Below are 16,919 nucleotides of genomic sequence, written 5' to 3'. Positions count from 1 at the left end.
ATACAGTACAGAGATTGATAATAAACTTTAATTCAAGTTAAGATGGATGGCTGTGGAACATAGAAAACACACATTTCAGTATAAACATATGCATTCCAATGGAGTTCAACAGGTTGAGACCATGCTATCAGGAGTCTGTGGATGAGCATCTCAGCAGCAAAGCTTAGTATGCATTACTCAGTGAAGCCAACGGAGAACAGTGAATCTACACTTTACACTGGTGGGGTGGGAAATTAAAAGTCTCAGCTCCATGATTCTCTGCGCCGTCAGTCTGCTGAAGAGTTTGTAATCACAAGTGTTCTCTCTCTCTCTCTCTCTTTAACCTGGTTCTGAGGAAGGACTTGCTTTTTGGTACCACAGGTGTTCCTGGATGCTGAGATTCAGGATGGTGGAGGGGAAAAGATTTAAAATAAACACATAACATTTCACCTTAACTGCACAGTAAATTCATTCTTCATTCAAAGGCAGTATGTTTCCCAGACTACAACAGGTGCATACGTGTGTGTGCATGTAAGGGGGGGAGAAGAGGAAGGGGTGGGTGTGTGTGTGTGTGTGTGTTTCGGAGGGGGGGTGGGGGTGGGGGATGTGGAGGGAGAAAGACGACGACTTAGCACAACCTTAGCAGGTTTACCCCTAGCCCTGAACCAGGACCTGTCATACAATTTATCAGGGTCCTAGATCGCTGTCTCCGTAACCCCGACACTTCAGTCACTGAGCAGCTCAGAAACTTTGTTACTGAAGAATGGGAAATTCTTCCTCACTCACCGACAGCAGTGCTGCCGCTGGTGGCTGGGAGATAAATAAAAAAGGTGACTACCATTTTGTTCAGTAGTATTGCAGTAATATAGATTCCAGTCACCAGAGGCAGCACTGAGCAGCACTCTGTGGCCTCAAATTAGTGTGCTTGATAAATTTCGGTTTAAACCTTATGGTTGTAGATCAGCCTTTGTAAAACTGTGAAAAAACTCTGCATGAGATGTTGAAGTTTTTGAATGAGCAGAAAAGATTTGTAGTTGTCTAAATAAATTTCATGCACAGATGATATCAACAGAGAGGTTACACAAGGACAGGTAAAAACAGGGTCATGTTTTCTTTTTGTGTAACCTGGCCATTGATTTGTGCACATATTTTATTTAAACATTCTCATGCTGTTTATACACTAAACAAAAGGTCATAAACAACCACAGGCTTTGAAATTATTACTCAACATAATTTTACAAGCTCAAAATTTAAAGATTTGAGTTGATACACTCTAGCCGGTGAATGTAAAACAAATCCTGCATTGTTACTTTCCACTCTCTGACTTTGTTTTTCCCCACCTTACAAGTCTCCAAGAAGTTTGCCTACCATCTGGTGCATTCATATCTTTAACATTTTTTTCTGTAACGAATTTGTGACTGAAGTTACAAAGATGGCGATCAAAGATCAGGGATAGTGGTCACCCTGCTTTAAACAGCCACAAACCCTACAAGAATTTCATTGTTCAGGATTTGATGAACAGCTTGTGTTCCATTATGATCTAAACGCGAAATGGAAAGGCTTTTTAACCCTGAAAAAAAAAAAAAAGCAAGCATAGATTTCTAGGGGCCACAGTAAATACTTTTCAGTACAATATGACAATGATTATAATAATGTATTGAACATCAGCAGCTTTAATAAAGAAAAAAAAAAAAAAAGAAGTTCCGGCTTTCAAAAACCGTCAGTAAAATCTTACAACATGTCCATCATGATTACAGTAAATGCTGCTGAGTAAGTTCACATCCTCAGTCTGAGACGTATGTATTTACACCTGGGTAGATGATAAACAAGTCAAACCCACATCCACAAATAAACTTGACAATGTTTATTAGCAATATTTGAAGAAAGTTATAATTTTTGTTAAATCTTATATTGAGTTATTTTTGTAATTTTATTATTTTACCTTTTAACATGAACCGCACAAGATAGACTCACGAGGATAGATGTCTAGAAAATGTTTAGCATGAGCGCACTGACTTGTTGGATTTTTTTTTTTTTTTTTCATCTTTTATAAGTTCATTTATTAATGGCCTGCTTAAAGGCACTGCCACAATACAGGGGATGGGGAAAAAGCTACTGTCCATCACTCACACAAGACAGTCCATTCTAGTGTCTAGTATACATGGGGGGTGGGGAGGTTAATGGGTGGGGATGCTATAGGTAAATCTCATAGAAATCGTCCAGCTCCTCGTGAAACAAGTCCCACTCATCCTCTGAATCTGTCACTTCGTCGTCAGTTCCTGCAGCGAGCAGCATGAGGAGCATCTCGCTCAGCTCAAACGTCACCATCTCCTCGTCCTCGTTGTCAAAGGAGTCAGTGCTTTCCCGCTCATCAAAGATGTCCCATAGTGGTGTTCGCCTCGAGTTCTGGGGGGAAAAGGAAAAGAGTTCTATTTTCAAACAAGAATGTATTCTGGGAACAATAACTTAATCTGATGCAGCAAGTCAGGCTCATGGAGCCTTCATAAAGCCTGGTCTACATATGGAAGCCCATTTCTGCCAGCAAAAGAAATCATAGATGAAATGTTAGGAATGACAGAAATTAAGACACTCACGGACAGTCAAATAATGTAATTCCAATTCAGAATTTTTACTCAATTTTTGACTTAAATCAGAATCATGAGATAAATTACATTTTTCTGATAATTTTGACTTCCTATGTCAAAATAATGCCACAGTATCTCAAGTCACTTTGACCTAAAAAAGGAAAAACCTAAACATATCTCATCATTTTGACTTGGCATCCCATTTTGACTTATAAAGCCTTTGACTTCTAAAACTTTTGACTGACTAGCTTATAATGCTGAATTAATCAAGATTTGTACTATCTCAACATTTTGACTTACTACCTAATAATTTTGACAATCTCGTAATCTTGATCTAAGTATCTCATAATGTTAACCAAGTAAATCGAAATCTTTAGTCAGTACTTCATAAATATGAAATCCTAATGTTTCAGTTTGTTCTCCTCCCTGTCTGACAAATTGCCCATCCCTAGGTGGTAGAGATGTGGATATAGAAGCAATTTTTATATCCACATCACCACCACCTAGGGATGGGCATATATATGTATGTATAAACTCATGCTCATGAGTTTTTAAAAATATTACCGAAAAAACCCCCAGATTTAAAAAAAAAAAAAAAAAAAAAAAGAGGAGCAGATCAGATTAAACAGATTTTCACATTAGCTTTTTATTTCGACATATCAGAAAGTTCTTGTGTTCACTGCTCCAATCATTCATCAAAGTTTACAATAAACAAGGTCCAAGACTCGCGCTTAGAAAATAAAGTGATAAATAAAAATTAACTGCTGAAGGTAATAAATGGTTAAACTACAGAGACTTAAGAACAAGAGATTTAAGCCGTGTCTGTCATGGGCAACGTGAGATTACTGGCGAATAAAATGGATGAGCTAATGGCGTTATCCCGGAGTCAGACGGAGTTCTGTGAGTGTAGTTTGATGTGCTTATCAGAGACATAGCTACACCAGGATTTCCCGGACCACAACGTTTCCATTGATGACTTTCAGACTGTTCGGGCCAACAGGGATCACACCGGGAGCGGTAAGAGTAAGGGCGGTGGGCTTGTTGTTCTGGTCAACAACAGATGGTGTAACCCTGGTCACGTTACTATCAAGCAGAGTATCTGTAGCCCGGACATTGAACTGTTAGCTGTGGGACTCTGGCCATATTATCTGCCACGTGAATTCTCACATGCCATTGTTGTGACTGTTTACATCACCCCCTCTGCTAACTCGGCATTGGAGTGCAACACCATTCACACCGCCATAGCACAACTCCAGACTCAACACCCGAGTGCACTCATATTAATCTTGGGTGACTTCAACCATGTCAGTGTTTCAACAATACTGACTAATTTCACCCAGTATGTGTGTTGTCCTACTAGAGAGGAGAGGACATTGGACCTGCTGTATGCTAACGTTAAGGATGCATACAGCTCTTCCCCCTTCCTGCCCCCTGGGTAGGTCACACCACAACCTGGTTCACCTCAAACCCTGCTATGTGCCTCTGGTTAAAAGGCAGCCTGCGACCACAAGGACAGTGAGGAGATGGTCAGAGTACGCCTATGAGACACTTCAGGGATGTTTTGAGGTGACAAACTGGGATGCACTCTGTGAGCCCCATAGAGAGGACAGTGGTGGGCTCACTGAGTGCATCACTGGCTTCATTAACTTCTGTGTGGACTGCAATGTCCCAACTAAGATGGTCCATTGTTATCCAAATAACAAACCGTGGGTAACAAAGGACATCAAGGACATCCTGAATGCCAAGAGGAGAGCCTTTACCGATGGTAATAGGGAGGAGGTGAGGGCAATCCAGGCTGACCTGAAGGTGAAGATCAGGGACGCCAAGGAGAAGTACAGGAGGAAGCTGGAGCGGAAACTCCAGCAGAACAACATGAGAGAGGTCTGGAGCGGCATGAAGACCATCACTGGCTTCAGACCGACTGGCAGCAGAGGAGTTGAAGGCAGCTTGGACAGGGCCAACAAACTTAATCTGTTCTTTAACAGATTCGACACACCGGCTCCTGCTCATCCCCCCTCTAACTCAGCTGCTGTCTGCCCTCAGACTCCTCTGAGTCCACTGCTCCCCCCTCCTCCATCTTCCTGGCAGAGTCCAACTCCCCCCTTAACTGGCTCTCGGGCTAACGGCCCTCTCCAGATTGATGACTCCCCCTCCCCGCCTGTAAGCGCTGCTGTGTGCCTGACTACTGACCAGGTGAGAGGACAGCTGATGAAACTCCACTCAAACAAGGCTGCAGGCCCTGATGGCGTTTGCCCCGGGGTGCTAAAGGCCTGTCCCTCCTAGCTATGTGGAGTCCTTCAACACGTCTTTAACTTGGCATTAGTGTTCAAAAGGTCCCTGTTCTGTGGAAGACATCTTGCCTCGTTCCTGTGCCGCGTCCCAGTGGCTCCAAGGACTACAGACCGGTGGCACTGACCTCCCACATGAAGAAGACCCTGGAGAGATTGGTGCTGGAACAGCTGCGGCCCATGGTCAGACCCTTCCTGGACCCCCTTCAGTTCGCGTACCAACCCTGGGTAGGAGTTGAGGACGCAATCATCTTCCTGCTGAACCGCATCTACACCCACCCGGACAAGCCGGCAAACACGGTGAGGATCATGTTTTTTGACTTCTCCAGTGCTTTCAACACCACCCGGCCAGCCCTGCTGGGTGAGAAGCTGGCAGCGATGCGGGTGGATGCCCCCCTCGTGTCCTGGATTGTTGACTACCTGACTGGCAGACCCCAGCATGTGTGCCTGCAGCACTGTGTGTTGGACAGCGTGGTCAGCAACACTGGGGCCCCTCAGGAGACTGTCCTCTCTCCCTTCCTCTTCACCATCTACACCACAGACTTCAGCTACCACACAGAGTCCTGCCACCTTCAGAAGTTTTCTGATGACTCTGCTGTGGTGGGAAGTATCAGCGGTGGTGATGAGACTGAGTACAGGGCTGTGGTGGGTAACTTTGTTTCATGGTGTGAGCAGAACCATCTGCAGCTCAGTGCGACAAAGTCTAAGGAGCTGGTTGTAGATCTACGAAGGGCCAAGGTAGCAGTGACCCCGGTTTCCATCCAGGGGGTCAGTGTGGATATTGTAGAGGATTACAAGTACCTGGGAGTACACATGGACAATAAACTGGACTGGGCTAAGAACACTCAAGCCCTTTACAGAAAGGGCCAGAGCTGCCTCTATTTTCTGAGGAGGCTGAGGTCCTTCAACATCTGCCGGACATTGTTGAGGATGTTTTATGAGTCTGTGGTGGCCAGTGCTATCCTGTATGCCATTGCATGCTGGGGCAGCAGGCTGAGGGTAGCAGACGCTAACAGACTCAAACTGATCCGTAAGGCCAGTGACATTGTGGGGGTGGAGCTGGACTCTCTGGCGGTGGTGTCAGAGAGGAGGATGCTGGCCAAACTATATGCCATCATGGACAGTGTCTCCCACCCACTCCAGGCCGTGCTGGTCAAACAAAGGAGCACCTTCAGCAGGAAGACTCATCCCCCCAAAATGCACCACAGAGCGCCACAGGAAGTCATTCCTGCCTGTGGCCATCAAACTCTTTAACTACTCCCTCTAAGTGTTAGTCTATATGACCCTAAGTCACTAAACTGGACATTGATCATTAACATCAGAATCATAAATACTTTATTGATCCCCAAGGGGAAACTCTTTTGTTACAGCTGCTCACTATCACACAGGAATGGAAGTACTAAGAAAAAAATATAATACACTATAATACAGGTCAGATAAATTAAGTACAAAGTGGATATAAGTATAAAGGCTAAATAAGTGTAAATACAAAAGTGGACTTAGAGGTTGATAAGTATGTATGGTATAATACAATGTAATAATATAAGTAATAGTGCAATAATGAGTACTGTCAAGTTAAGTGTAGCTTATTAAGATGAATATGAGACGGTGGATATTGTACAGCAGTAATGGAAGTATGAATAAATAAATAAATATCTGAAAACAGAGTATGTTGCACAGCAGTATTAAACAGAGAATATTGCACAAGTAGTCATTTAAGGGAGAGGGAGGCACAATGCAAATACCACCTAGAATTATTATTTTTGTAAATAGAATTGTAATTGTAGTGTTAATATTAATAAATGAATAATAGCAATGACAGCTATAGGAAAAATGTCAGTATTAGTAACAGTAGAGAGAGAGAGGAGAGAGAGAGCGAGAGATAGAGCTTAACTACTTTTGCATGCAGTAAATGTGGTCGCAGTGTATGTTAGTTCGACATAGGTCACTGTATAAATTCCCATTAGGTCTGACAACCTCATTATAAAGTCTCACCAGTGTCTCTCACCTTTACATGCCTCTCTCCTCCCCCTGTCCCTCCACCTTCTTTCTTAAATTTATTTTAGCTTTTATACAGTGGTGTGCGAAAGTGTTTGCCCCCTTTCTGATTTCTTATTTTATTTGCATGTTTATCATGCTTAAATGTTTCAGATCATCAAACAAATTTAAATATTAGTCAAAGATAACACAAGTAAACAAAATGCAGTTTTTAAATGAAGGTTGTTATTAAGGGGAAAAAAATAATCCAAACCTACATGGCCCTGTGTGAAAAAGTGATTGCCCCCTAAACCTTAATAACTGGTTGGGCCATCCTTAGCAGCAACAAATGCAATCAAGCACTTGCGATAACTTGCAATGAATCTTTTACAGCACTGTGGAGGAATTTTGGCCCACTCATCTTTGCAGAATTGTTGTAATTCAGCCACATTGGAGAGTTTTCGAGCATGAACTGCCTTTTTAAGGTGATGCCACAGCATCTCAATAGGATTCAGGTCAGGACTTTGACTAGGCCACTCCAAAGTCTTGATTTTGTTATTCTTCAGCCATTTAGAGGTGGACTTGCTGGTGTGTTTTGGATCATTGTCCTGCTGTAGAACCCAAGTTCACTTCAGCTTGAGGTCACTAACAGATAGCCGGACATTCTCCTTCAGGAGTTTTTGGTAGACAGCAGAATTCATGGTTCCATTTATCACAGCAAGTCTTCCAGGTCCTGAGGCAGCAAAACAGCCCCAGACCATCACACTACCACCACCATATTTTACTGTTGTATGATGTTCTTTTTCTGTTACTTTTGCGCCAGATGTAATGGGACACACACCTTCCAAAAAAGTTCAACTTTTGTCTTGTCATTCCACAGAGTAATTTCCAAAAAGTCTTGGGGATCATCAAGATGCTTTCTGGCAAAAATTAGACAAGCCTTAATGTTCTTTTTGCTCAGCAGTGGTTTTCGTCTTGGAACTCTGCCATGCAGGCCATTTTTGCCCAGTCTCTATCTTATGGTGGAGTTATGAACACTGACCTTAACTGAGGCAAGTGAGGCCAGCAGTTCTTTGGATGTTGTTGTGGGGGTCTCTGAATGGCTGAAGAAGAACAAAATGAAGACTTTGGAGTGGCCTAGTCAAAGTCCTGACCTGAATCCTATTGAGATGCTGTGGCATGACCATAAAAAGGTAGTTCATGCTCGAAAACCCTCCAATGTGGCTGAATTACAACAATTCTGCAAAGATGAGCAGGCCAAAATTCCTCTACAGCGCTGTAAAAGACCCCTCGCAAGTTACCACAAATGCTTGATTGCAGCTGTTGCTGCTAAAGGTGGCCCAACCAGTTATTAAGTTTAGGGGGCAATCAGTTTTTAACACAGGGCCATGTAGGTTTGGATTTTGTTTTCCCTTAATAATAACGAACTTCATTTAAAAACTGCATTTTGTGTTTACTTGTGTTATCTTTGACTAATATTTAAATTTGTTTGATGATCTGAAACATTTAAGTGTGACATCGTAGAAAAGGTTTCAGTCGTAGTCATCTGGACACTGTTTTCAGAATCAAGACGTTTCGGCTCCCATCCGGAAGTCATTCTCAATTGTGAAAAATGGTCCGGGAACTCAGAAATATAAGCTACTCCGTGTTACATAAGCCCTGCCCGCAGGAAGGAGTCTTCCTGAGTATCTGCTGATTACCCTGCCTAGTTTCACCTGAAACTGACCTAATTGTTTCCATGATGGCCCAGTAATCAGTAATCAGGCCTATTGTTTTCTGGCTGCATCTACTTCATCACTGTTAAGTACCTGATTAGCATATGATTGGCGTGAATGGCTTCTTTGACACCTCTTTCAAACCAACTCTTCTCTCTACTTAGAATCGTCACCTCACTGTCTTCAAATGTGTGGTTTGTAGCTTTTAGATGCAAATGCACGGCGCTCTACAATCCTGAGTTAGCGTGTCGTCTGTGCTGATAAAGTATTTTGTGAAGTGGCTGTTTAGTCTCACCTATGTACCGTTCTTTGCAGTTTTCCTCACTGCAGGTAACAGTGATGAGGGAGGTGCAGCCAGAAAACAATAGGCCTGATTACTGATTACTGGGCCATCATGGAAACAATTAGGTGAGTTTCAGGTGAAACTAGGCAGGGTAATCAGCAGATACTCTGGAAGACTCCTTCCTGAGAACAGGGCTTAATTAACACGGAGTAGCTTAAATTTCTGAGTTACCGGACCATTTTTCACAATTGAGAATGACTTCCGGATGGGAGTCGAAACGTCTTGATTCTGAAAACAGTGTCCAGATGACTACGACTGAAACCTTTTCTACGATAGAACACTGCTGGACGAATGAGGGTCTACACAGTCTTATTTAAGTTTGACAAACATGCAAAAAAATAAGAAATCAGGAAGGGGGCAAACACTTTTGCACACCACTGTACCTATATTCACTTTGTACTTAATTTATCTTACCTGTATTATAGCGTATTATATTTTGATTTGCTTAGTACTTCTATTGCTTCTAAGTGTGCATTGACGTGATAGTGAGCAGCTGTAACGAAAGAGTTTCCCCTCAGGGATCAATAAAGTATTTCTTATTCTGATAACCGTCCTGTAACACTACTACCTTTATATATTTAAATTGTTGGTGGCTCACTGTCAGAGAGGTCATTTTTGAGGTCTGCAGTTTGTGGTGATGCTGTACTGCATTATATTATATCATATATGAGTCTGTGGTGGCCAGTGCTATCCTGTATGCTGTTGCATGCTGGGGCAGCAGGTTGAGGGTAGCAGACGCTAACAGACTCAACAAACTGATCCGTAAGGCCAGTGACATTGTGGGGGTGGAGCTGGACTCTCTGGCGGTGATGTCAGAGAGGAGGATGCTGGCCAAACTACATGCCATCTTGGACAGTGTATTCACCCACTCCATGACGTACTGGTCAAACAAAGGAGTACCTTCAGCAGGAAGACTCATCCCCCCAAAATGCACCACAGAGCGCCACGGGAAGTCATTCCTGCCAGTGGCCATCAAACTCTTCAACTCCTCCCTCTAAGTGTAGTCTGTCTCTCTTCATGACCCTAAGTCATTAAACTTGACATTGATCATTACATATATGCATATGTATTAATACTCCTGTGCAATATACCCTTTTCAGTTTAAAATTCCCTATTTATTGATATTTATTCATGCCTCTATTACTGCTGTGCAATATCCTCCATCTCATTATAAATAAGCTACACTTAACTTGGCAGTTAATGCACTATTACTTTATACCGTATTATTATCATCAACCGGTAAACCCACTTTGTACTTCACACATATTTTATACTTATACCCACTTGGTACTTTTTTTGCTAGTACTTCTATTCCTGTGTGCACTGACGTGATAGTGAGTTGCTGTAGCAAAAGAGTTTCCCCTCGGGGATCAATAAAGTATTTCTGATTCTGATATTATATTATAAGGCGTTCCTAATATTGAGTCAAGACATCAACAATTTACATACTCTACAAATACAGAACCTTTTAAGCAAGGTAGTATTTATTGCAAGGTTACTGCATGTACCTCAGAGGTGTTTCTATTTTTCTGGTCAACCTGCATGTTATTACGATTTCTAATTTCCACATACAGCAGAGGGTGCTACAGTTGAGGAGGTGTAGTTAGGGTAGCAGAAGAGTTTCCCCTCGGGGATCAATAAAGTATTTCTGATACTGAACACGAAAGTGCCAAGGCAGAATGGTCCCTGCCACTGAAAGTGCAAGAAACCTTTAGTTTTTGGAAGGATTATTAGGGCCCGAGCACAAAAGTGCCAGGGCCAAAAGGTTCCTGGCACTGAAGGGGCAAGGAAACAATTGTTTTTGTAGGGATTATTATTATTATTATTATTATTATTATTATTATTATTATTATGGCCCTAGCAGGAAAATGCCAGGAAACTAATTTTTTTCTAGAGATTATTATTGTTATTGTTGTTCTGCCCCTTTGAACACATTTTTGGCTTACGATGCTAGAAAACTATGGAAATGTTGCACACACAAGTTCTGCAGTGATTGGGGTTGGGTGCGGCTCTTTAGTACCTCCAAACGCACGCCACAGTTGGGGAAAAAGTTGCTTTGATCTTCATGAGATTTGGGTGGATCATTGCTCTCATCATAAAGAACATACTTCACTTTCCATTGAGAGAGATTTCCCATTAGGAAGTCAGCCATTTTGGATTTCCTGCGTCAATTAAATTTTTTTTAAACACGTTTGAGGCCTTTAGAATGCTGAAAAAGGCACGAAACTTTGCGCCCAGACCAGTAAATCCTTTAATTTGAGTTCATGTTTGGGCTTGGGGGTGGCACGTCGGCTCTATACCGCCCCCAATGACTTTTAGCCTTCAAAACGGCTAGGGATAGCGGAAAACTCACGAAACTTGGCACTTGAGGGATTCCAGGATAAAAGAGAGAACAAATGATCGTTGACCTTTTTATTGACCTGGTGACTTCCAGGTCACGGGTCAGACTGGCCAATGCTGCGTTCAATGGCTCTCAGGATTGTGGGACAAAAGAGAATGCAGTCTTCTTACAAAAGTTCAGTTAACAATCACCCAAATTAATTAATTCATCTGTGGAGTCCCAACACAACGCTAAATTGTGAAGCTCTTTAGGTTTCCTCAAATGGCGTTGCGGCAAAGTTTGGAGAATTTTTGCGACTTTTTAATGTCTTAACTGCTCCTACAGAATTAATTCGATTGCCTTCCAATTTGGGTAGTGTAATCTAAAGACCATTGTGATGCTAAACTGCTAAGCTTTTTACGTTTTCTCAAGCAGTGTTATCGTGGCAATGCGGTGAATGGCGGGTTCCAAAATTAGCAACAGTGCTAGGACCCGTTCAACACTGCTTGCAGCTTTAATTTAATGTTTGCCTTGTAGATACAGGCACAAGTGAAGTAGTTAAAACTACAGTGAAAAGCAAGCAACAAACTAATAAATAACGTCTGTAGTAGGGCCAACATTGTATTAAGTACAAAAAAGCTTTTTCTCTGGAGAAAAAGCATTTTCTCAAGGGCAGCAATGCTGGAAACAGGACAGTGGTGTGAGGGGTTGTGCCGCGGCGTGACCAGCTGCCACTGGTGTGGGGGTTGTACATAGAAAATACCAGGGGCTGCTGTTCCGATGCGCGCTCGTTCGGTGGTATGTTTTGCCCTTTACCCGGTTCCTGCTGTTGGATCCAGCCTGTCTTCGCTGGGGTTGAACTTCCTCCAGCCGTCCATCAGGAAAGGCGTGCCTGTAGAAGCAATTTGAGCCAAAAGGACACGTTCCACGACCCTCGTCAAAGTAACGACACGGTTTACTCCTGAAGAAGAAAAAAGGGAAACCAGAGAATACACACAGAAAGTTAGATTGTCTCAGTGATTTAGAACACAAAACACACCTCTAGCATCAAGCAACACTAAACTAATCAATCTTTGAATGATGAATGATGATGTTTTCTCAGTGGAGAAAAATGAAGACCAAATTTTCTAAAGTGTTTCAGAGTTAAGGTCTGCACTGGAAAGTTTTTTCATGCACCCGCCCGCTCCCTGCTGAGTTTCTCACCATTACCACCCCCTCCCGCAGATTCACCATCCCACTCTTGTGATGATTCTAAATCACATCTACCTGCAACAGCCTTCTATTCAATATCTGTCTGCCCCATCCTGCAGGAAAAATAATGGATTTTTAATTGCTGATACTTAACTGTTGAATAAGCCACTTTCCAGCTTCAAAAGACCAGTAAAATAAGATGGACTGAAAAAAAGCCTCATTAAATAAAAAAGAGACAAAAAAGCATCTGCAACTTTTTCTTTTGCAGAAAAACTGCAATGAATTGTGTCCCTGTTTCTCTGATTTGTTGTTTCCCACAGTAGATACAAACCACTTGGTAGAAATCAGGTTTATGTGCAGCAGTGATACTGTTATTGTTGTAAACGTTTGTGTAGTGAGTGTATGGATGTGTATTCTCTGTGGTCCCTCAATATAGGAAATGGTCTGTGTACCCCATGCCGTCCTTGTATTTTTGGATGAGTTTCTGCTTGTCATCCTTATCTTCCACCCAGTATTCGCTTGGGATGACAAAGTTGGATGTGATTCGACACTCTGGGCAAGACCTGCAAAGAAAAATAATACTGTTTAGTAATAATAATAATAATAATAATAATAACAACAATAACAACAACAACAATACAAGTACTGTTAAAGATTAGTAGAAGATTAGTTGTGTGGTCACTGGGATTGGACCAGTGTGGCATCCTGACCATAACATTTCAATAAGAACACAACCTGTTAACCAAACTCCTTCTATTTGCAATACATTGCTGCTTTGCAAAGAGTTAACCATATTTTCTTTACCAGAAAGCATTCTCTTAAATAACCATGTACGGGAAATGTCTGGGCTCAAACAAGGGTCAATAAGATTTTGAGCTTGTGAAATGATGTTCAGAAATTATTTCAAAGCCCATTGTTGTATCAACTTTTGGAAATTTGTTAAAAACTCTGCATGAGAAATTTTGTGAATGCATAGCAAAGATTTGTATATGTAGAAAATCTGGGAATATTTAAGTAAGAAGAAAGAAAAAAATTATTTTGTACTTAGACATGTGCATGTTTAACTTCAGGGTCACACTCAGGGTGGGAACTTTGTGTGCTTTATTTCTGTACTTAGATATTGGTAGTAACCCCACCCCCCAGACAGATTAAAAAAAAAAGGACATGAAAATCTACTGTTACTCATGAAGTGATTTGATTTGAAGAGTAAGTTTCCTTGACTATGCAGACACTCTGGTGTAATAAGTCAAGCTGACCTGATCTTGACTCAGTGAACCTGCTTATCTTATATATCTCATATTACGTATTCACTTATCTTGCATATAGCACTGTCTAGATAGGATGCCTTAAAAGTATTTCACTTGTCTTTATTTCAAATCATGGTAGAGATGCTCTTTGTCCTCAAGCACACATGGAAACTGAAATATCATCAGCTCAATATAGCTGATATAACAAGGTTTACTTTTGGAACCACTACAGATAATAGTGTTGAAATCATTAGTTAATTTATTGATCTTGATTGGGTTACTGACAGAAGATTAATCAATGGCAATTTTGATAGTTGATAATGTTTTAAACAAAAATCAAGACATTAAATACCTTTGGGTTTTTACACTGTCACTGACATAGACCTCGCAACTTTTGGTCATTAGTTTTGATGCTTAACAGACTAAAACTAAAAAACTGGTTCCTTGATAAATAAATATTTCACAACCTCCTGAGAAAATTTAACAGACATACAGATTTAAAATAATTTACTATTTAGCCTTAGAGCAATGGAGACTACAATCTACTGGGGACACAAGAGCCTCATGACAAACAAACAGGTATTCCAGAGAAAATCTTCCCTCACTTTCCAAACCCTAATTTGCCCTGTATAAGTGACTCACTTGATGATTTTGCTCTCAAACTGTTTGGCACTCCTCCACTTGCGAATGCACTTTAGACAGTAGCAGTGGCTGCAGTTGGAGAGGATGCCAAAACGGCGCTCACTTGGGTTGGCCTTCTCAAACACCACTTCCATACACACACCACACATCATGTCCTTGCTGCGTTGGATGGCAAATGAAATCTCCATGTCTTTCTCATGGGCCTCGATGCATGCCTAGAAGAGGGAACAGTTAAACCAACACACCACAACCTTTTCTCCATTTAACCAGGGTTCCATTCAACTGTGGTCCTCAGATAATTTATCAGAAGAAATGCAGTATCTACCAACAGCAGAGAGAATACAAAAGGTGTTCATTACATATCTAATGTTACATTTTTGCTTTAATAAACTTCTTACACACTAGATGGTATTATTTTCTTGGGCTGTGTTCAGACAACAGCAGCACTGCATCAGAAAACAGCAGCCCCCCCCAGTCATTAAATGGGTGAAGCTGGCTCATAGTTTCGCTGTAATGCAATGCGTGCAAGCACACATTCCCAGTAGATGATTTTGTAATGTGAATGGTATTAATCTACTGTTTAACTCGTGATTGTGATGGAGGATAAAATAACCTGATAACTTTCCAGTTGTAAATATATTATAAACTGCTGTGCAGTGTTTTGGAGTTTGATAAACTGAGGGATGTATTACTCAAACTGGACTTCCTGGACCATATTTCATTGTCTCACTAGTACCCGATACGGCTGACACTTTATTCATTACGAATAATGAACAAACGGAAATAACGCGTGGAAGCTAGAGATGTCCTGAGCTGATTCTAAGGACTAGCTCAGGGCTAAAATACACCCGATGCTGATCCTTTTTTACTGTATTCTACTGTGTTTTAGCCACCTCTGCTCGCTAGTGTTGCAGCGCTGCTCTCCTTTAGGAGCCTAAGTGATTGAGTTCTGACACACGGATTGGCAAAATACAGCTCCAACACCAAAACATCTGTTATTGAATATTTTAGCTCTCCTCTCTCCTTCTCATGATCAAAGAGTAATGAACAAAACATTTAGGTAATAGCTTCTCATTTTTAGCTGGCTTAACCGTTGCTTTTACAAACGTCACCGGCGGCAGGTCATAACAGCTGTCACTAATTATACAACAGTTAGTTTCGACCGAGTAATTTAATTGGACAAGAGGCATTCCACGAGTGCTGCTATACAGTACAACAGCACTGGGACTTTTAACTATATGTATCATTCCACTTTGCAGGCCTAATAACTGTCAATTACATTAACAGTCATTAGATTAGATCATCATCATCTTAGATTGTAACAAACTTTGCACTGCAAAGATGAACATATTTCCACAAATAACATTTGAGTTAAATTATGAATGGTCGTCCTCTAGGGAAGGAAAGAAGCCTGGATACTTCAGCGCAAACCTCCAGGTGTGCTCATACGACATCAGTCGACCTAGACAAATTAGAGAAGAGCAAAAATGAAGCTAACACTGTAAGGCAACCATCATGGGCTTTGAACTGCTTTCACACATGGCTCAAAAATATAAACAAACATCAACATTCAGTCCATTAAGACGACCGAGCTGAATACAGTCTTGAGGCAGTTTTATGGATCCATCCGGACAACTAAAGGGGAGCTCTACAGCATCAGCAGCTACCTTGGGCTTCAGGCTGGTTTAAATCGTTATATCAATGAGCCTCTGGTTAGCCGTTCATGGAATTTAATGCAGAATCCAAACTTCATATCAGCTAATAATGTTTTCAAATGTGTTGTAAAAGACATTAGAAGGGCAGGGAAAGACGAAACAACACACCATCCTCCGATTTCACCTGAAGACCAGCGCATCTTAAAATATTCTGCAACAGTAAGCCCAGACAATCCAAAAGGTTTGCTGAACAAGGTCTGGTACGATATTCAGGAGCAAAGAGGGGAATCAGGATCTCAAACCTGACTCATTCATCCTAAAACGTGACGAGAATGGAGTATTTCACCATGACATGACAAAGAAACAAACAAACAAAATAAAATCATAAAGCCCCACTGGAAAAAGAGAGAAAATCGGAGGGGCGCTAAGTTTGAGGAGCGAGGAAATCCCCTCTGCCAGGTAGCATCTTGAAAAGTTCCTCGCAAAATTGCTCCTGGTCCAAAAGCCCTCTTTCTGCAGCCCAGGAGGGTAACAGCGGCGACAGACAGCTTCTGGTAGACCACCGTTCCCTGTCTGATGCAGGACTCGAAGCGAGGGAGATCATGGCAGTGAGTGGCCACAGGTGAGATGCTTTATATTAACATACAGAGACTACGATGTGAATTGTGATTGATAATGAGTCGCGGAACATAAAAAATATAAACAAAAAACTTGTTTGTCTTACAGGTCTGAAAGCTCGCTAAAAAGTTTCTGAGACTAGTGGTCGATTGATATGGGTTTTTCTATGACCGGTGCCAATATTTAGTGAGCAGGGCGGCCAAAGTCATGTATAATTCCATTATTCCAAGCACATTACACTATAATATACATGGTTATCTTAGCCAGTAATATGTTGTTTTAGATGGAATTTTTATTAATTAATGAAACTGAAAAATGTATTGGGTTATGCTGTAGATTTCAGAACGTGACTGGCGTTT

The 16,919-nt window shown here is 41.5% G+C and overlaps 1 protein-coding gene across 1 annotated transcript in view; it reads right to left on the bottom strand.

Annotated features, from left to right (window-relative positions):
• Positions 1-9: 9 nt before the first annotated feature.
• Positions 10-16,919, bottom strand: part of mkrn1 (makorin, ring finger protein, 1) — a 33,519-nt gene continuing 16,609 nt past the window's right edge. The window contains exons 5-8 of the mRNA XM_044186071.1: positions 14,288-14,502; positions 12,851-12,961; positions 12,024-12,168; positions 10-2,385 (exon numbers count right to left, since the gene is read on the bottom strand). Of these exons, the coding sequence (XP_044042006.1) occupies positions 2,173-2,385; positions 12,024-12,168; positions 12,851-12,961; positions 14,288-14,502 (684 nt within the window). The 3' untranslated portion in view covers positions 10-2,172. The remainder of the gene's footprint in view (positions 2,386-12,023; positions 12,169-12,850; positions 12,962-14,287; positions 14,503-16,919) is intronic.

Source organism: Siniperca chuatsi, linkage group LG23, assembly GCF_020085105.1.
Source record: "Siniperca chuatsi isolate FFG_IHB_CAS linkage group LG23, ASM2008510v1, whole genome shotgun sequence".
NCBI lineage: Eukaryota > Metazoa > Chordata > Actinopteri > Centrarchiformes > Sinipercidae > Siniperca > Siniperca chuatsi.
This window is presented reverse-complemented; position numbering and strand designations above follow the sequence as displayed.